The sequence below is a fragment of the Pituophis catenifer genome, unplaced genomic scaffold (assembly GCF_029215685.1).
Source record: "Pituophis catenifer annectens isolate HBS135680 unplaced genomic scaffold, rPitCat1.0.hap2 SCAF_2, whole genome shotgun sequence".
Classification (NCBI taxonomy): domain Eukaryota; kingdom Metazoa; phylum Chordata; class Lepidosauria; order Squamata; family Colubridae; genus Pituophis; species Pituophis catenifer.
Genome location: NW_027256882.1, coordinates 168,682,604 through 168,704,384, shown reverse-complemented (window position 1 = coordinate 168,704,384; position 21,781 = coordinate 168,682,604). Strand labels below are relative to the sequence as shown.

The 21,781-nt window shown below is 41.9% G+C and overlaps 1 protein-coding gene across 1 annotated transcript in view; it reads right to left on the bottom strand.

Annotated features, from left to right (window-relative positions):
- The window catches only part of NCKAP1L (NCK associated protein 1 like), a 100,483-nt gene that overhangs the window by 35,570 nt on the left and 43,132 nt on the right, over positions 1 to 21,781 (bottom strand). Inside the window, exons 20-26 of the mRNA XM_070934997.1 lie at positions 21,099 to 21,230; positions 18,241 to 18,459; positions 17,412 to 17,542; positions 15,754 to 15,851; positions 15,263 to 15,356; positions 13,785 to 13,867; positions 13,551 to 13,631 (exon numbers count right to left, since the gene is read on the bottom strand). Of these exons, the coding sequence (XP_070791098.1) occupies positions 13,551 to 13,631; positions 13,785 to 13,867; positions 15,263 to 15,356; positions 15,754 to 15,851; positions 17,412 to 17,542; positions 18,241 to 18,459; positions 21,099 to 21,230 (838 nt within the window). The remainder of the gene's footprint in view (positions 1 to 13,550; positions 13,632 to 13,784; positions 13,868 to 15,262; positions 15,357 to 15,753; positions 15,852 to 17,411; positions 17,543 to 18,240; positions 18,460 to 21,098; positions 21,231 to 21,781) is intronic.

Sequence of the window (21,781 nt, the reverse complement as noted above, 5' to 3'; positions counted from 1 at the left end):
AAGTATTAAAAACATTTACGGTTGTTTAAAGCGGAACAGGTCGGCTCCTGCTATCTCATGCCCGCTCTATCAAGCATCTCTATGAAATACACAAGCTGATTTAAGTGGAGAGGCTGATGGTGAATGACAGAGCATCCACCCTCTCATTTAGGTAGCCTGTAGCAATTCAGCACCCTTGCAGTAAACACAGGGACTTATTTCTACAGATCTTCCCAATTCTTAACTCCTGGCTGTTGGTTCACATTCTGTTTTCTACCGCAAATACAAGCTCAGTTAACTTTGTAGACTGGTAGGGATCCGGAGCAAATTAGAATGAGATCCCCTTCCATCTTCTTGGAAGCAAATGAAAGAAAGACTACCCTGCAGCTGCAGGGCTCAAAAAAGTATGGCCCACTCTGTGCTTCTCACCATTGTGTGTCCTGAAATAAATAAAAGTGTTGTGAAATCACGTGTCCTATTAAGCCATAATTTATTGATCCAATAAGAACAATATGGAATTAATACAACAGACGACCAAAGTAATTTTCACCTGCTTGGACAATTTTTTGACTGTGTATCCTATCATGATGCAGTTCTGAGTTGTTAGAGGTCTGTGTAGAAAACAAATCAGGAATAAGGTTGAAAGCTGCAAAGAGTGTGCTCTGCTGATACATCATACCAAGCTACAATTATAATTGCATTCAACAAATCACAGTTGCAAATATTGCTTTTGTGCTTTCATCTTTAAAATTTAATCTTGTTTATTTACTGATTCCGTTTACATATTGTGCTAAGACAAAAATAAGGAAGCCTTTGCATTATGTGTAAATGGCAAGTCTCTATGGAAATTTCTCAAGCAGAGGATTTTAAATGCTGGCTCCCCAAATGCTTGGTTTCCATACCTGCCAAATATATTAAAATAAAATCAACCTAACAACCTACAGGTAGTCCTCAAGTTACAACCACAATTGGAACCAGAAGTTTTATCACTAAGTGAGGCAGTCATTAAGTGAATGTTGCCTAATTTTTTTACCTTTTTGCCACAGTCGGTAAACAAATCAATCAATCAATCAATCAATCAATCAATCAATCAGAATAGAGCTGAAAGGGACCTTGGAGGTCTTCTACTCCAAACCCCTTCTCAAGCAGGAGACCCTACACCTGTGATACCACAGGTGGCACGCAGAGCCATATCTGTGGGCACGCGAGTGTTGCCCTAGCTCAGTTCCAGCGCGCATGCACGTGCCGGCCAGCTGATTTTCGGCCTTCTGGAAGTTGGGAAATGGGTCGTTTCTGGCCTCCGGAGGGCCTCCGGGGGGACGGGGAGGCCGTTTTTGCCCTCCTAGAAAGCCTCTGGAGCCTGGGGAGGGCGAAAAAATGGGCCTACTGGGCCCACCGTGCCATTGCGTACCAAAAGTAGGGGGAGTGTGGGGGGTTGTGAACGCATGCACAAGGGGCGGGGCATATAGAATTATGGGTGTGGGCACACGCACGCGCCCTCCCCGCGCTCCCCCCACTTTTGGCACTCGATGGCAAAAAGGTTAGCCATCACTACCCTATACCATTTCAGACAAATGGCTGTCCAGTCTTTTCTTAAGTCCAGTGATGAAGCACCCACAACTTCTGAAGGGAAGCTGTTCCATTGGTTAATTGTCCTCACTGTTAGAAAGCTTCTCCTTAATTCCAGGTTGCTTTTCTCCTTGATTAGTTTCCATCCATTGTTTCTTGTCTTGCCTCCTGGTGCTTAGGAATCAAAGCACTAGAAGGCAAGACAGAGAAATCAAACCATGTGATTTAGAATAAAAAATCAGAAATCAAATCATGTGAATCAAATCACATGGTTAAGTGAATTCAGCTTTCTCCATTGACTTCACTTGTCGGAAACTGTCTAGGAAGGTCACAAATAGTGATCCAGGATGCTGCAACCATCATAATGGCATGCCAGTTGCCAAACACCTGTATTTTGATCATGTGACTACAGGGACGTTGCTATGGTTGTAAATACAAGGACTGGTTGTAAGTCACTTTTCTCAGCAATATCGTAATTTTGAATAGTCGTTAAATGAATGTTCATAAGTGGAGATCTACCTGTAACCAATCTCACACTATTCAATTGCTACAGTCTTTTCTGGAACAACAGAACTGTCCTGTATGTCCTCTAAGCCATTCCTTGGCCACAAATCATCAAAGCAGCCGATCAGAGGGATACAGACGGCTTGACACAGAGCCTTTCTCCATTGCTAGTTGAATTGCTCACTACTTACTAGCATGACATTTTTCTGCTCCCATTGCTGCTCCCTTATTCTACCTCCACTGCCTCTGTTTCAAGCCACTGAAGTCCTCTGACTGCCTTCCAAGATAATGAGTAACAAAGGCCAACAGACTTGGAATCTTCATGCCGCCTTTGATCAGCATCAGAGGAAGACAGAAAATGCTAAATGCTACAGTATTGGCATCACCAGGGGAGAATCAAGCCTGTTTCGCTCATTGACTGTAGATGAGATGAAGGCAACTTCATGGGAACCTGGCAGGAAAAAATGGCGGCCACGGTTGTGCTGTGTTTCACTTCAAGTACAGAAAAGCCCATATGGCATAATTTATGCAGATTATCTGCCTCACTTCAAGTCATTATATGCATTGTGAAAAAAACAGAAATGCATGGAATGTGAAAAGTTCAGATTCACTTGGAATTGACTAGGGAAACATTTCAAGCCAAGGTTTAATGAGGGGTTGGGGGGTAGTGGAGACTTGTTCATTTTTATGTTAATTCAGTTAGGGACCTTCCCCATCGGCATCACTGCCGCCACCATCTTTATTTCTTCTTCAGCCTCAAGCACTCTTGTAGAGTTTCCCAAAACTCAATGATGGAGGCATAGGTGACAGTGCCACTCAGTGGCACCACTTCCTTTCAAAAACATCAACCAAGACATGTTAGTGGAGAAATGTGTGGATGGATTTTAACAGAGTTTTGGGACTTTCGACTTCGAGTCTCATCAGGCTCAAGGTTGACTCAGCCTTCTATCCTTCCGAGGTCGGTAAAATGAGGACCTTGTTGGGGGCAATAGGCTGACTCTGTAAAACCACTTAGAGAGGGCTGTAAAGCACTGTGAAGCGATATGTAAGTGTTAAGTGCTATTGCTATTATGTATATGGGTGAGTGTGCTGGGGGAGACTGCAAAGCAGGGGAAATGCATAAGACACTTACATGCAAGGAGAGAGAGAAGCAAGAGAGAGAGAAAGAGAGAGGGAGAGAGGGAGGGAGAGAGGGGGGAGCACAGAATGGTAGGTAGGGTTAGGGTTAGGGTTATTGCTATTTACCATTCTCTTTGGAGAGAAGCAACTCAAAAAGAAACCTGGAGAAGAGGTAATGTTTCTATACAGTTGAAAGAGAGAACTATAGCAGCAGAACTGCAGGAAAGCTGAGCAGAGTGACATAACAGGAGCACTAAGGCTTTCCAGCTGGATTGGGCTGGGCACCAAGACTTAGCTAAGCAGATTACTCAGCAAAGCAAGATCAGTCAGTCAATTGTTTTCCCAAAACCTTCAGCCAATGCTGTAATGCCATTGTGTAGCTAGAGGCAAAAATATGCCAGTAACTTCATCATGATAAAGCCATTAATGGCTGCCAAGTGATAATTTTTCAATTGACGCAACTGCAGAAGTGAACCTATGTACAGTAGATATGTAGAAGCAGTCAGCAAAATACACAACAGAAATCTCAGATTAGATGAGATCTCTAGAAATTCAAGTGCAGTACAATAGTCATGCTGTTCTGTCCCCAACCCCACGCACACACACCAACAGACGTTCAGGAGTTAAAGACCAAACCAGCCAGCAAAATCCTTTTCCTTATGATAACGGAACTTGGCAACAACCTAGTGGCTGCCTGCCAAAAGTTTATTATTTACAAAGAGGAGAGATAACTTCTCCCCACTTCTAATACATCAAAAGAAAGCAGTTCAATAATTACGGAATTAAATCAAGTCCAGAGATATTTCCAGCAAAGTCTTAAAGCAAAAGTCTGGCAATGCAGAATGGCGTGGAAGCTTTCAGCTTTGTTCGTCACAAGGTTTGACTGGCCACCACGCTCCCTTTTATATCCTGTGGGGTGTGGTCCAGTGACTCAGCCTAATCTCGGGCACGCCCTTTCTTCTGTTGCGTGCGCTTATCTCTGCAACGCTGGCGTGGGTCCAGCCAAGACTTATTACCCTCATCACTGTCCATCTGTGGCTGCATGGACGTGCTTGGCCCCGGCCCTATCTCTTGCTCTTCGGCGGACACTGAAGGCATTGCCAGAGAGGAGGGTCCTGGAGAGGGAGGCCTTGCCAACTCCTCCCCTTCACTCTCAGAGTCCTCTCCTGCCGATGACACAGGCTCAGGTAACGGAGCCACAACTCATGCATACAGAGAAAGAAAGAGTGAAAAAAGATTCCTGAGGTCAATAAGTCATAGAGGATTTGGTTCATTCTTTAACAGGAATTCTCACTTGAAACGCACATCTCTTCAATATGAACTTGGCAGAGTTTAAAATGGGAAGTGATTGGGAGGGGAAGAGGGACACTATAATTCACGAACGAAGGCAAATATAAGTGTCCCAGGAAATGTTGCAGGATTCAATCTGGGTTGGTCACCGAAACGAGAGGTTTTGTCTTCCAAGTTTTTGGACTCATGCTGGAGCCCATCTGCAGGGAACTTCTCTCTCTCTCCAGAATGTCTGCTCTGGGCTATTCTCTGCATGGTATTCATATGGTGCCTGGTTGTGTATGACTTTTTAGTTGTTGACTGGGGTGTTGAAAGAATAAACAAAATGCGAGGTGGTTTGAAACCTGGGTTTGAAATAGGGTTAGTTACTGAATCAATTCCTGGCAAATAGATGGGGAAGAAATGGAAGTAGTGACAGATTTTATTTTCCTGGGCTCCAAGATCACCGCAGATGGGGACTGCAGCCAATATATTAAAAGACACTTGCTCCTGGGGAGGAAAGCTATGGCAAATCTAGACAACATACTAAAAAGCAGAGACATCACCCTGCCAACAAAAGTGCGTATAGTCAAGGCTATGGTTTTCCCAGTTGCAATGTATGGCTGTGAAAGTTGGACCATAAGAAAGGCTGAGCGCCAAAGAATTGAGGCCTTTGAACTATGGTGCTGGAGAAGATACCTGCAAGTCCCTTGGACTGCAAGGCAATCAAACCAGTCAGTCCTAGAGGAGATCAACCCTGACTGCTCTTTAGAAGGCCAGATCCTGAAGATGAAACTCAAATACTTTGGCCACCTAATGAGAAGGAAGGACTCACTGGAGAAGAACCTAATGCTGGGAAAGATTGAGGGCAAAAGAAGGGGACAACAGAGAACGAGATGGTTGGATGGAGTCACTGAAGCAGTCAGCGTGAGCTTAAATGGACTCCAGGGTAGAGGACAGGAAAGCCTGGAGGAACCAACAGCCTTGGTAGTACAGTGGTCTAAAGCACCCTGTTATTAAGACCAGCTGCCTGCAATTACTGCAGGTTTGAATCTCGCCAGGCTCAAGGTTGACTCAGCCTTCCATCCTTTCTAAGGTAAGTAAATTGAGGACTCAGTTGTGGGGGCAATAAGCTGACTTTGTATAAATATACAAAAGGATGAAGGCTATTGCTTAGCGCATTGTAAGCCACCCTGAGTCTCTGGAGAAGGGCGGCATATAAATCAAATTTAAAAAAAAAACATTGTCCATAGGGTCACAATGGGTCGGACACGACTTTGCAACTAACAACAACAACAACTGAATCATTGCTAACATTCTTTTCATTATACCTTCCTCATGTTTTTCAATAAATATTACTTTTGGAAATTTCCAGTGAAACAATTTAAAGGGGATCCAATTGAAAGAGTGAAGCCTGATGGATGGGCCAAAAAGTTCCCCATCCATAACATAAAGGCTTCTTCCATCTGGCCCTTTTTAAAAAGGAAAGGGCAATCCAAAGCCCTTTTTATGTCACCATGGAGCTTTACCTGATAATTTATTTATTTATTTTTTTATGGGGGGGAAGCACAGAAACACACTAACCTCTTGAAAAGGCTTAGTGTTTTTCTTAGAAAGACAATCACTCATGTCTTCCCCACCAAAATAACTCCCAGAAGGAATCAGCCCCATGCTGAGATTCCACATACTACTTAACTCAAGGTGGTGAACATATCCAACATACCTTCTCCCAGGGGTGAAATGCTCCCGGTTCGGACCGGATCGCTCGATCTGGTAGCGATGGAGGTGGGTGGTTTGGAGAATCGGTAGCAAAAATCCCTGCCCTCCATATGCCCAGCTGAGCTGCACAATCATCAGAGGCTTTTTTTTTTAACTTTTAAAAGCATTTTTTCTACAACCTCTTCGGCCAAAAAAATGCTTTTTTAAAAAAAGCCTCTGATGATCGCGCGGCTCAGCTGGGATCATCAAAGATCCCAGCTGAGTTGCCTGATCAGCAGAGGCTTTTTTTCTTTTAAATGCCTCTGACGATCCAAGCTGAGTTGCCTGATCAGCAGAGGCTTTCTTTCTTTTAAAAGCCTCAGACGATCCAAGCAGATTTGCAAAACTCAAAAAATGATTTCAACTCTTCTCGTTTCTTTGCAGAATTCGAAAATTTGGCAAAAACCTTCCGCACTACATTTTCGATATCAAAAGATAACTGCTTTAATGCATTTTTTGCGCTGTTGTGTAAAATGTGATTATTGCAATCGATCTTTGTCTCATTCTAAATTATGAAAAAAAAGACAAAACGGGATTCTCCTATCCTTATTCTCTTAGACTGTACAGCTTTAGATTACGTACCATTTCATCATAAAGCTTTTGAATAAAAAAAATGTCCACTATTTTGTGAAAAAAAATAGTGAACATAATGTGAAAAAAGTGGACTGTCCACTCAAATAGTGGACACCTGGCAGTCACAGTCTGTTTTCTAGCCTGTTGCCTTAAACCACTAGACCAAACTGGCTCTCCGTATTAAATGTGGATCCTGGTTTATCAGTCCTGACACAAGTAAAAATGGCTTGATTCAATTCCTGCAAATGCCTCCGGAGTGCAGAATCTGCACTCTGATCCTGATTTTTCTCTACCTGTGCTTCCCTTGTTTCTGGGTGGCTCCCCACAGCCTGTGATTTGTGCCTCCATTCAGCAGAAATGTTTAAGGATTCGAATTCCTTTCTTCCTATATTCACACTTGCTAGCTGGAAATGATGAAGTCAAGATTCCTTCTATTTATTCATAGGGACCCCGCTACTGGTAATGATTGCAATTAAGTCTAATACAGCCGGGGGGAGGGGCGATGTAGGAAGCAGAGAACAGCACTAATTAACTGAGCTATGAATTTAAATCAGTTTCCTCATTTACATTCTTCGTGTGCACTCTGTCCGCTGCTGCTGTCCTTATCAAGGCAACAGGACTGTAGTTAATACCATATCTGACCCAGCTGGTAGGACTAGGCCCAAACACAGAATATGCATTTAATGGAGTGTACACAAGGGAGAGGAAAGAAATCCATGACATTCAGACAGATCTTGAATTTCAGAATTCTTTTGAATCACAAAATAAAAGGTGGTGTCATTGTGAATAATCTCATAACATGGGAGCCTCTGGCCAGGACACAAAGGAGTATTAGATTTGTTTGCCACCTTGAGTTATCTAAAAGGTGCTTTTTTTTTTTCTTCGAAAGGCAATTGCTCTGTTTTTTCCTTGAGGAAGAACTATCCTTCCATCCCCCTGCCTTCAGAACTGATAAAGCTTCTTGGATGAAAAGCGAAATGTTTTCTTCTCCTTCCTCAAGGAAAAAAAAAAATAGGCCTTTTGAAGAAAAAAGCACCTTGAGACAGCTATGACCCGGATGACTGAGAATCTCCACAGACACCTTGAGTTATTTGTAAAAATAAAAAGGCAGGATAAAAATAAGTAAAAGAACATGGACAAATGGTTCAGAAGAACAATCGTAGTTTTATAGTATGTTCCTTTCCATCAACAAACACAACAGCATGGGATTTAGCTGAAAACGATTTACTTTATTCCATATTTTGTTCTTCCATGTGCAACATTTTCAATTATTGTGAACATTTATTGTGCAGGTCCACTCAGGGGAAAAATATTCTTCTATTTTGCAATATAGATTGTTCATAATTGTGGGTCTTTTATTGAGCTATTAATGCTAGGGATATTTTTTTCTGCCTGGTTTTGAAATGTCATACCAATATGAACTGAAGCAGCATCCTCATATTTCCATCATTCATTTCTACTGGCCCCTGTGTGGGCATACGCTCCCAACACAATATCGAGAAAATATCTAAATATCCCCTGAAACTTTAGCAAAATTGTAATTAGGTTACTACCTATATCAAAGATTAATTCATAAACTGAACAGCACTGGGGTGGGGGAATTCCCATTTGGGGATTATGGTAAGAATGAAAATCAAGCCACAATGCTTAAAAATCACCATTAATATCAAAGAGCTATATTGGGGCATGCATACATGTATCTCATATATAGTATAGATCATTTATACAATGCTAGTTCCATGTATAAAGGGATGCAGTGGCTTAGTGGCTAAGACACTGAGCTTGTTGATCGAAAGGTTGGCAGTTCAGCGGTTCGAATCCCTAGTGCTGCGTAATGGGATGAACTCCCGTTACTTGTCCCAGCTTCTGCCAACCTAGCAGTTTGAAAGCATGTAAAAAATACAAGTAGAAAAGTATGGACCACCTTTGGTGGGAAGGTAACAGCGTTCCGTGCACCTTTGCTGTTTAGTCATGCTGGCCACCTGATCACGGAGACGTCTTTGGACAGCGCTGGCTCTTAGGCTTTGAAACAGAGATGAGCACTGCCCCCTAGAGTCGGGAACAACTAGCACATATGTGCGAGGGGAACCTTTACCTTTAGTTCCATGTATCAAAATATGGGGTGAGAATTTTTATTGGGAAGGAGTGCAGGTTTGGCAGGGGAGACTTTTAGTGCTAAGAAGAACAACTGCAGAGAGCACCATGTTCCCAGGAAACACAAAGGCAAGAAAACAAAGGACAGGAGACATGGCCGGGTAATTTTTTTGGTGACTGAGAGCACCCTTCCACTCCTCTATCCATTTTAAGCTTTATCCAGGTAATTATGTGCCTAGAGTCACACTGCATACACAGAAAGAATAGTGATTTTACATATTGGTTTAGTTTGTTTCACCTGCCATTTATTTATTTAGTTAGTTAGTTTGCTTTTATACCAGGAGAGGTGGTGGCACAGGGATTAGAATGCAGTGTTGCAGACTAACTCTTCCCAGAGCCAGGAGTTCGATCCTGACCAGCTGAAGGTTGACTCAGTCTTACCAAACCACTTAGAGCGGGCTGTAAAGCACTGTGAGGCAGTATATAAGTATAAGTGCTACTGCTATTTCAGGGCTTATAGCTGTGATGGCGAACCTATGGCAAGCGTGCCACCTGTGGCACGCAGAACCATATTGGTAGGCACACGAGCATTGCCCTAGCTTAGGTATGGTGCGCATACCTGCGCCGGCCAGCTGATTTTCGGGCCTTCCAGGCCCACCGGAAGTCAGCAAATGGGACGTTTCCAGCCTCTAGAGGGCCTCGGGGGTGTGGGGAGGCCGTTTTCACTCTCCCCAGGCTCCAAGAAAGCCTCTGGAGCCTGGGGAGGATGAAAAACAGGCCTACCGGGCCCACCGGGCCATCACATGCTAAAGCAGGGGAAGCACGCAGGGGGTCAAATGCACATGCATGGGGGGGTGGGACGCATTGAATTATGGATATGGGCACATGCGCGCGACCCCCCCCCCCCAGTGCTTTTGGCACATGACGGCGAAAAAGTTAGCCATCACTGGCTTATAGCATAGTTTTTATTTACATTCCACTACTAAATGGCAGTAATCTATGCTATCCGTATTCATTAGTCACAGTCAATGAAGACTCTGGGGAATTACATAAGGCAGATTCCAAATGTACAGTACATATGGTTGAAATTCAACTTTTCAGGCATCAGATTTCTATAACTATTAATATGTTGTCTGTTAAGGGCCATAGATGTGAAGACCTTTAGTAGAAGAACATTGCAACTCTTTATGTTACATAGCTTCTATTGTGTAGTACAATATTTTCAAGGTTCTCATCATTTTTTCTCATTCTCTCTCTCAGCTCTCTTTTGACTCTCATCTCTGTACTTCTGGTCTTTTTCTGATCCACTCTTTCTACATGCTGGAGGATAGCATCCTAGAGGCACTTAGGTAGAGACAGACTTAAGTAGCTGAGGCCTTTATTATTTCCAAAATAAAGCTTGTCTATTTTTGTTCCATGCAAGTACTAGCCTCCAGAATACTTTCTTACAGACATTATATTCCTAACTTTAGCATTCCTCTTGTCACATTTTCTTTTCAATGTGTAAAACTATCTGATACCTCATACAAAGAGCCTTGAGGCTACAAATGGTCCATCCTTTCATCTGTGCCAATTTCCATGATCTCACTGTCACAAAGGTGTTTTTTCAAGAGGCAACTGGACTTTCTGGTTTTTCTGAAGACGTTTCGCTTCTCATCCAAGAAGCTTCTTCAGCTCTGAAAGATGAGAAGCGAAACATCTTCAAAGAAAAAACAGAAAGCTTCTTGGATGAGAAGCAAAACGTCTTCAAAGAAAAACCCAAAAGTCCAATTGCCTCTTGAAAAAGCACCTTGTGACAATCATGACCTGGATGACTGAGAATCTTCAGAGACATGTTCTCACTGAATGCAGGTAGTTCTTGAGTTACGACCACAACTGAGCCCAGAATTTATGATGCTAAGTAAGACATTTGTTAAGTGAATCACTGCAGTTGTTAAATTAATAACACCATTGTTAAGTGAATCTGGCTTCCCCATTGAAGCCACTTTCCTTGTCAGAAAATGACCCCAGGACCCCATACTTATGACTGCAATCGTCATATGTGTGAACCAGCTGTCAAGCATCATAATGTAAATCATGTGACCATGGGAATGCTGCAATGATCATAAATGTGAAAAATGTCATAAGTCACTTTTTTCAGTTCTGCTGTAATTTCGAACGGTCACTGAAAGAACTGTTATAGGTTGAGGACTACCTGTACTGTGATGCTGGGAACACAGTTTCAGGAAGACTGACTTAAAACCCTGAGTCTTTTCAGGGAATTCTGAAAATCCCAATTCACCTGAAAGCCTGATTCACTTACTGCTTTACAAGCTGCAAAAACTGATTGGATTTCTAGAAAAAAAACGGAGGAAGTGGCAAGCTGAGTAACAAGAAACCAAGGACATACACATGGAAAAGGCAAAATGAAGATCTAAATTTGCTTCCGTGGCATCTCTAATTAAAATAGATTGAGCCGCGGGCTCTCCAGAGACACTGGTGAACTTCTGCCAAGCTCTCCAAATAATGGAAAAGCACAGTTAGTAGCACAGCAGTTCATGCAGTCCATCTCAGTCAGGAATGAGGATTAAGGGATTAAGCAAGAGATAGAATAATGCTTTGATGTAGCTCCTTCTACAGTACAGATTTGGGGCTTAAATAGCACTGTCAATAAAGTATGAAGACAATGCTCATGTATGACCATTGCTCAACAAGTGCATCTGCTCTACATACAGAAAGTCCAAGATTCAATCCCTGGTATGTCCAGTTAAAACCAATCAGATCTATTTACAGTATGTACTTTTCTATTAAACAAATGTATAAGGCTGTCCAACTTACACATGGTTCCTCTGGGTGGCTTAAGAATTAAAATGTCACAGTGGAAGAAGCCATAACACATACGCCCCTCCAATATTTAGCAAATATGGCTAAAGATCTTGGAGAGCTACTGTCAATCAGAGTAAAATGCCAGATTGAAAAAGAGTCTGCTTATGTACCACTCATAGCCTGCAGCTGCCTAGAAAGATTATAAAAGAAAAATCAAATAGAACAAATGGAGCTGGTGTAGTGGTGAAGATGCTGACCTAGAAACCAGGTGACAGTGAGTTCTAGTCCCATCTTAAGACATGAAAGCCAGCTGGATCATTTGGGGCCAGTCCTCTCTCTTAGCCCAACCTCACAGAATAGTTGTGGGGAAAAAGAGGAGGAGGAATTATGCACGTTTGCCACCTTGAGTCACCTATAAACAGTAGTGGGTTTCAATTTAGTTTGCTACCGGTTTGCTCATGTGCGCGTGCGCGTGCATACGCAGAAGCGTCTGGGTGGGTGGATGGAGCTTCCCGCCGCCATCGCTACCAGTTCGCACTACTGGTAGCAACCCACCACTGCCTATAAAGTAATAAAGGCAGGATAAAAACCTAATAAATCTAATCTAATAGATACAGAGACAATTTGCTCAATTCTGCCTGCTATGTGTATGTGTGTGAGATAGAATATGCATCAGCACATCACCTGCCAAGATAGAATGATGCTCCAGAGATGCTAAAAAATGCAATGACACAGCCATAACATCCACTAAGTCTAAACTGAAGAAAGTCACGATGCATTTAAAAGATAGCAGACACTATTACTGAAAGAGGTGCCTCATTAACAGAGCGGCACGGAGAGAAAAAAGGAAAGAGGACAGAGACATAGAAAGTTAATATAGAATATGAGCCAGTAGGCTACACTCTTCCATCTCTTCCAGTCTTTGATGCAATGATTGCATCAAAGTTTTGGGATACTGAAATAACAAAGTTCCTAAATTTGGCACTTTCAGAACTGTGCTGAAAAATGCCTTTAAAGGTGTTACAAAGAATGCCAATATCTTTAGCATTAGTTCAATATATACCTTACAAAAGAGCTGATGAATCTTTTATTTTAGATTAAGTATGAACAGTGTTTGAGGGGTTGGGAGTTGTAATTCAGACTTTTAACCTCCCAGAAATACACAGGAAGTGCTCTCAAGAAGTCATAGAAAGAGTAGGCTACCCTATTTTCTGTTCCTGATTCAGAATCACTAGGGAAAATAAATCACAGTCCATTTCAGTGTTTGGGGGATTTTAAAATTGGGGCTTCCCAGAATGTTATCATGCCTAACCTTAAGACATCCTGTATTTTTAAAAAACTGAAATCGGCTCCCAAAAGGCATTCTGATACAGGGAAGGAGTCAAATTCTGACAGTGAGAACTTGAGGTGCTGGTGAGCCGCAGATTAACAATCTTTGCCACTGTGTTGGCAATTTCAGCTCCCAACCTGTCAAATGCTGTCCCTATCTAATCTATGCTAAGAGAATCACCAGCTCTTTTGTAAAGATATGTATTGAATTAATGCTACTGACATTCTTTGTAACATCTTTAAAGGCATTTTAAAAATAAAATTAGCATTTAAACTTAAATCAGCAGACTCCATATGGATATGAAATTTCCTTTCAGATTACTGTCTGTGTGAGCATGATGTACACATTCTAGGATGACTGATAAAAGACACCTGCAAAGTAAATGCTCTCCTACACCTCCACAATTTTTTCTGCATACTGATAAAGCAAGGACAATGGTTCTGGTAGAGTCAGTATTGTTGTCAATATAGCATTCAGAAAGTGCAGAGAATGGACCCACCTGGCCACAGGCTTCATACAAGAAGAGAAAGAAAAGCATCGACCATTTTACCTTTATGTCCATCTCAGGGTTGACAAATTCTTGCAGATACTGAATGGGTCCCATCAGGAAAGGGCAACGATTGCTGAACACCTGTCCATATTAGAATGCAAGAGGTGAGACAACAAATAGGATCTACAGTACCTTTTGCTTACAAGCTATTTAATTGCCTTCCCTCCACCAAAAAAACAAAGCAAGGAGCAAGCCATTGTTTGTAGCTATGTGTATCAGGGTCCCACCACTTACCTTTTGAAGACCCTCCTGTGCCATTGACCGGAACCACAGAATTTCCCCAATAATTGTCATCCTTTTTAGAACATTATCTATGCCTGGACAGAAGAGATTGTGATTAGACACAATTTTCCAGGAGCCACAAGACCTTTAGCTTAGTTTATCCAAAGCTGTTGTGTGTGATTGTATTTGAAGTATAACGTCCATAATCCCTATCACCCATCTTATCATAGGATACACTAGTTGGGAACCATCGTCATTCCATAAGTACCTTTAGAAGGCATCCAAATGGGAGAGACTATCCAACATCAACAGAAATTGTTGAGTTAGTTCTAGGAAAACAAAGATAGTCTAAACCAGGAGTCTCCAAACTTGGCAATTTTAAGCCTGGTAGACTTCAACTCCCAGAATTCTTAGATTCTCCAGGCTTAAAGCTGCCAAGGTTGGAGATCCCTGGTCTAAACAGTCTTAGAGTGAGAGCACAACACAGTTGCAATATTTAAAACCAACGTCTAGAACAACAGGAGCTTTTACAAGACTGCATCTGCTGGTAAGTTTCTAATGATGTCAGATATATTTAGAATCTGAAGCCACTTTTGTGGAACTCTGCAGAGAGGTTTGGCAATATAATATTCTATTCTGTTCCATTCCCTCCCCATTCCCCCACCTCACCCCATCCAAACCTATTAGCTAGTCTCAGGATATATCCAGATAGCTGCCCTAATATGCTGTAATGCATGACAAAACTATGCCATCATAATTTGCTCTGTCCCCACACCCAGTTTCCAGTCTGCTTTACTGAAGAGTTTGGTAAATTGTGTCGATTTCATTGAGGGCCGCATCAGGGTTGTGTTTGACCTCCGGGGGCTGGGGTGGGTGTGGCCAGCTCAACGTCACTCATGTCGGGGGCGCCTATGGGGGCCAGAGTGCGCTGGTAGAAGCACTGCAGGCCAGTCCTTCACTGCTTCCAGGGCAGCCCCATGGACCAGATCTAAGTACCCCGCGGGCCAGATCCGGGCCCCGGGTCTTGAGTTTGACACCCCTGCTATAGAAGAAGAAAAATCCAGTTTCAAGTCCACATTTAGCTATAAAAACTTCCCAGGTGACTTGAGAGTGGTCAATGGTCATGCTCTCTCAGCTCACATTATGCACAGAGCTCTTGTGAGAAAAAGTGGTAGCGGAAATGTCATGTTCACTATCCTGAGCTCTTGGGGGAAAGGTGAGTTAAACCTAATGAATTTATTATCTCTAAAATATTGGGATTATCAAAACAGTGAGAAATGAGACATAGTACCATCCATTCTAAGATTTGGTCTGAAAACATACATTTAAAGTCAGCAATAAAGCCCAAAGTCAAAATAGATTTGACTTCTGTATAGTTGTGGTTTCTCTCTGTTTTCTTTTAAAAAACAAAAAAATCCTGAATTCTCTATTAGTCCCACTGATGACTACTGAATATTTGAGGCAGAGAAGAACAAGTACAGAACTATTACCTGATAGGCGGGGCATTAGCGTTGCCATCTGCTCTGGATGGCAATAATTGGATCTGATCTGAACCAAAGTATCCATATTCTCAGTCACAAGTTTCTGAAAAGAATGAAACTTGGTGATATCGTATGACGACGCTGGAGATAGTACAAAATTTATCTTGAGCAGCCTGCTTCTCAGTTTGCTTTGAGAAGTAGCCATATGCCAATCTTCAAATCTCTCCTTAAGAAACTTAGCAGAATTTCTAGAACCAGACCTTCTGCTCAGTGCCTTTTCTTCTAATATGAAAGGCAGGTTTCATGCACCACAGTAAGCCACTATTGACTAACTAGACCAGTCAGCTCACTTAATATACTGTACTACACTGTGAGGAATGGCAGGGGATTTACAAAAAACTCTGCTCAAACTAGATAAATTATATTATGACTTCATGAACCCAGAATAAGTAAGAAAATAGCTGATTCCAATCCGTTCCCCTCTCAACTGAGCTTTATACCTTTAGCTCCACCATCTGTGAGGTGACATGCCACATGAGGTTATCACTTAGGAACTTCAGTCCATAAGGACCAAGGAGTTCAGCCAATGCTCTCATTTCTGCAAGGAAACCAAAAGGAATTCATTTTTATCATAGTACAATAGTACAGTATGTATACTTAAAATAGCCATGGCAGGGTCAATCTATAGACATCAGGGAAAAGGAGACATCAGATGTTGGTTCATCCTCTTCCAATTATAGAAATTGCAACAGAGATTTCAGCCTTCTCATTTAACCTATTGGTGGCCTTTAAAAAAAAAAAAAAGCAATAGCCAAGACTACATGGCACTGGCAATGATGAATACAACTCACTCAAGAGACTAAGACCGTGATGGCGAACCTATGGCATGCGTAAGCCATATCAGTGGGCACACCAGCTTAGCTCTGGCGCACATGTGCATGCCGGACAGCTGATTTTCGGGCCTTCTGGGCCCACCAGAAGTAAGGAAACAGGCTTAGTCACTAAGACCTTGTCTGGGATGGAGAGAGTTGCTGAAATAATTATCTTAAATTTAGTGGATGTTTGTCATACATTTATATTTACTTTTGTTGTTGAAGATACTGTTGATTTTCAACATTTTGCTGCCAGAAATTAGTGGCATAGTCTTGGAAAGCTTCAGAGATATTCAGAAAAAGGCCAGGAAGGATACGGAGGGCCCATGGGCTGATGTCTATCCACTTTGACTTTAGTAGGCAGAGTTTTATCTCCATTTGGTATGATGTCCCAAGTTCATCCCTGTCTTCTAACTGGTTGAGAAACAGCCAAGAGCCATTTCCCCGCTGGACATCTGTAGAGCTACACAATTTGAGACGAACACCCTTTGAATAGATTTCCTGAGGAAAAATTGTAGACTACAAGAACCAGGAGCACTACTCAGGTGACCCTGAGGACTCCAAGTGCTTCAATGACCCTCTAAAAGGATGCAAATGACCAGCTGTCTGCAAGGAATATATATCCTATAAATTCCCAACTATCCTGCCAGAGCTAAAGAATCTTCTTGGATGAGAAGTGAAACCACCGCTGAGGCCAGAGAGAGAGACAACTGCAAAACTTCCATTGTTCTGAGATCCAAACTCTATGACATACTGAACATTCTAACTAGGAAGCTCATATGCAAAGTATGTGCTTCTGTCTCGTTTTAAGTTGTGTCTTTAAGATCTTACATTTAAGATCTTAAATGTAGATCTTTTTTTTTTTTAATCTTTGTATATCACTGTGAGAGTGTATGTTTGAAATGACTGGCTGGATGTTAAGGTTCCCTGTGTTGTTGATGCTGTCTTGGTTCTGAATACTTTAGTACTAAACTCAATTGCTGGTCCATGTAGTTTGCTTATGAACAATATGGAAGTGGCTCCTCCTCCTCCTCCATTACTGAAGATTACTCCATTATTTCTGCTTCATACGATTTGCTACATCTTCAGATTTAAACCTCAGCTGCAATTCACATGCTCAAAATATGCCTGAGCCAAGCTAGGCTTGGTGGGAATGCCAGAGCTTCAAATGGGCAGTACAATTCAAACCTGTCAGCTCATTTACTAATACTAGGGATTAAATTCAAATGAGGTAACCCATTGTAACCCAATTCTGAATGGTTCTGTCTAGGCATTTTGACACCTACCTAGGACATCAGAAAATTCTTCAGCATTGAAGATCTGTTCCCCTTCTTTGGGAACACTGACAAAGGCTTGCATTAAAGGTGAAAGGACAATGGATCCCATGCTTGCCTGGCGTAGAAGTGACTCCAGATACCTGGGAAGAAATTCCAAGAAAATCTATTCCGTCTAAGAACAACTAAGTACAACTTTCTTAAAAATGTTGCAGGGCAGCTATGTGGAAAGAGGAAATTACAGAGCCAGAAAACCTTACTAGCAAAAAGTCTTCCTAAGAAGGCTTTGCCTCACAACCATAATATTCTTTCTATAAGAATGTACTAACAGAAAGAAGGAACAGCTCATCCATACCTGAAAATAGAGTCTTATTTTCAACACAGAAAATCCTCAATGTAGTATCTGGTCTCGAGAAGAATTTTTTAATGAATATCTCAGATATTTTTTTTAAATTTGATTTATATGCCGCCCTTCTCCGGAGACTCAGGGCGGCTTACAATGCGTTAAGCAATAGCCTTCATACTTTTGTATATTTATACAAAGTCAGCTTATTGCCCCCACAATCTGGGTCCTCATTTCACCTACCTTTGAAAGGATGGAAGGCTGAGTCAACCTTGAGCCTGGTGAGATTCGAACCTGCAGTAATTACAGGCAGCTGTTCTTAATAACAGGGTGCTTTAGACCACTGTACTACCAAGGCTCTTTCAGGGCTGACTTTTGAAATTTCAAGGAGATAGTAAAACTGACCTTAATGACCTTGGGACAAATTATGCCCAGGCTCCTACAGTTGTACAGCAGTATTTTCTCCCTGCAGGTTACCATTATGCCCTGGCCACATACCAGTTGGTATAGAGTGTGGTGATTGTCTGCTCCCCGCTTGCATCCAGTGGCTGGGTGTGCTGCAGGAGCACCCCACGGAGGAGGCGTGAAGTATCCACTCCTACACGATGCATCAGGGACACCAGGAAAGTAGCATAGGCCTGCACGCCTGCTAATACTTCTGTGGGACGCACTATCTCTGGAGAACTTGGGTTTGGTTTTACCAGTCGCGCCAAAGACCTATGGGCAAGATCAGGAAAACAAGGACAAACAACAAAAAAACACACATAAACATATCAACTTGCAACCCTCAAGTCACTATTCTGCAGTACAATATTTTTTCTTTTCATTTATTTATTTTATTTTATTTCATTTCATTTTATTTTATTATTTTATTTTATTTATAAAATTTATTGGCCACCCATCTTACCATAGGGTAACTCTGGGCATCTTACAGATGCCCTGTTTCCCCCAAAATAAGACATCCCCTGATAATAAGCCCAATCGGGCTTTTGAGCGCATGGCAATAAGGCCAAGCGTTTATTTCAGGGTTCAAAAAAATATAAGACAGGATCTTATCTTTGGGGAAACACGGTACATAAAATCCAAAACATAAAAGTTAAAAACAAACATTAAAACCAAAAACACATGGGGGAGTGTGGGGACGGAGTGTGTGTGTGGGGGGAAGAAGTGGGATCTATTATTACTCAAATCAACCACCTCCATTGCGCTGATCCCTCACTGGAGTCCCAAGCCAACTGACACAGCTATCTCTTTAGGCCCTTATGGTCCGTTATGTAGCTTACAATGCCTCAGCAAAGAGGAAAGAAATGGGTCCAAGGAACACAAGCCAGGCCTGATAGTACATTTGGAACTGGATTAGATATTTGCTTATGGAGAGAGTGGTGGGGTAACAGCAAGAAAAAAATATCAGCAGTTTTAAATGTTAGCTACCAAAGGAGACTTAAATAATCTGGCTGAACAAATAATATTGCTTAACGCATTGTAAGCCGCCCTGAGTCTCCGGAGAAGGGTGGCATATAAATCAAATTAAAAAATATATATATATATGTAAGGAATAACAAGGTATGGATGCTGTGGTTTATGGGGCCCTTGTTTGTCTCCTTTGCATTACTGACTGCCCTGCACAAGTTAGCTTAGCTCCTCTTCAAGATGATCAGATATTTAGTGCATTTTCATGATCTAGCAAGTTCAGTTCCAGGACTGAAACACTTGCAGGTCATTTTTATTAATTGGGTTCACATAAGCTTCAAAGTGGCATTTTATTGTTGTCTGCTATGTCTACCAATACACTTTAATTCAAACTGAAGGGGCTCCCCTCAAAGCAAGACAAAATGAAAGCATCATAATAATACAATATGCTGTTATTTGTAGTAACTAAAACAAAAGCAATTCAAAATAATTATCTAAATAAAAAAGCTTGGTGTCAAAACAAAACAATTGTTCCCCACTCTATATTTCTGGTAAGAATAGAGCGATCTAACAGATGGTAAAGCAGATGCAGCTCTACTCTTTAAAGAGCTACAGAAGGAGGCAAAAGCCAGTCAGAAGTTCCAGGAAGAAACATCATCTGGATTAGATGGTATAGCACAGGGGTGTCAAACTCAAGACGGCCCGCGGGTGCTTAGATCTGGCCTGCAGGGCCTCTGCCAGCAAAAACGGAGCTCATGAGGGCTGTGCATGGTCCTCCTGAGCTCCGTTTTTGCTGGCAGAGGGTTGCAGGAGGTTGTTGCAGCCGAAAACAGAGCTTGGGAGTCCATTTTTGCTGCCAGAGCACTCAGACCACACCCTGTCCCAACATGGCATCCCCAACATGAGTGACATCGAGGCACCCCCAACATGAGTGACACTGAGCTAGCCATGCCCACCCTGGCCACTCCCCCCCCGCCCCCCCCCCCCGAGGTCAAACACAGCCCTGATGCGGCCCTCAATGAAATCGAGTTTGACACCCCTGGTATAGCAAAAGCTCTCTTCTCTGGGTTGGTGGTCAAAACTAGCTGCCAGCCTCTGCTGGAAAACCATTAAGGAATTCATCAGTGCAGGACCAAAAGAGAAGGTCAAGTATTGTTCCACAAACTAAAATAAGCTTTGTTAAAGAGGTAGTTTAAAAAAAAGTTTTGTAAAAAGGCAGTGTTGTATACAGTAGTTAAAGAAGCGCACAACATTCTAAGCCACTGATTTAACCATTAATTTAAACCATAATTAACTAGGTTTGGAATCTTTTAGCAAGCAGTGACCCATATATGGCAGGGTCCCTACTAAGCAACACACTAGTATCTAAATGATTGCATGAACAGTATTTTACACTGTATTCAGTTAAGGTATCATCTGAAGAATTCAGTATCAGGTCTCTCTACATGCTCCAGTAAACTTGACGGCTAACAAACAAAAGAAATATTGTAAAACATTTACCTTATTTTCATTGTTAATTTGCCCTAGGTCACTCACAGAATCTTTAAAAGACTTTGAAACAAACACACCCGATTATGACTTAACATAACGTGGAAACTAACGTTCTATAGAAATCTTAACGCATCCATCTAGCGGATGCCTGGATTTTTGTGATCCAGATCTGGGCACCCTAACAAATCCAGCCATTCAATTCATAGACATGCCAAGAATTAAATGCATGGGAGAGTTAGTAAGATTGAAGGGAGGCAGATCATGCCCAATTCACTGAATTGAGAGAAATTCAGGAATGGGACCACACACACACACACACACACACACACACACACTTACTTCTTTTCCATTCTTCAAAAATAACATGCAATATAGCTGACACCTCCACTATGGTGGCTCACTTCTAGAACAATCACCCTACTCACGTGGCAACTATATCCCATTATTTCCTGTACCTGCTGAGTCGGATCTCCAACTGGCTACTGAGATACTCCACTGGAGTTACTATATGCTCAAAGACAACAATGCTGTCTGTTTGGTTTATGCTCCAGCAAAGTTCAGACAGGGTCAGGTGCAACTTGTCTAGACTGGGAAAAGAAAAAAAAAAGATACAGAATGGATCAGTGTTTTTATAATATAGAAGGCATTTCCCAAAACATTCCTGGCAAGAAACAGGGAAGGGCAGAGAAAAGAAAGTAAAGATCTGGAGAAAGCTTGGGTTAACCCAACTCTAGAAAATACCACTTTGAGTCCAATACACTTTGGGAATATTAGTAAGATTTCGAGAAAGTTTATTTCTTTTTCCACTGCCTGCTCCTAGATGTTTCAACAAAATATTTTATATATTTTTAATCATACTATCTATCCTGGGTAGCTGGCAGATATAAACAGAATATCTGTGCAGAGTTTCAGGTTCAAAGAGAGAGAGAGGAAAAAGTGCTTCAGAACCTCTGCAGGCACACCTGTAGCACATCAGCAATTCATAAACTGCAAATGTGTCTTGCACTGGATTGGGATTGTGCTACCTGCAGCTGCAGAGGACAACTATGCCATCCACCAAAAGGTGCCGCTGTTTTAAGGAGATGTCAAAAAGTGCCACTCAAGTAATTGTTATATATTTTTTTTTTCTCTGTTAATT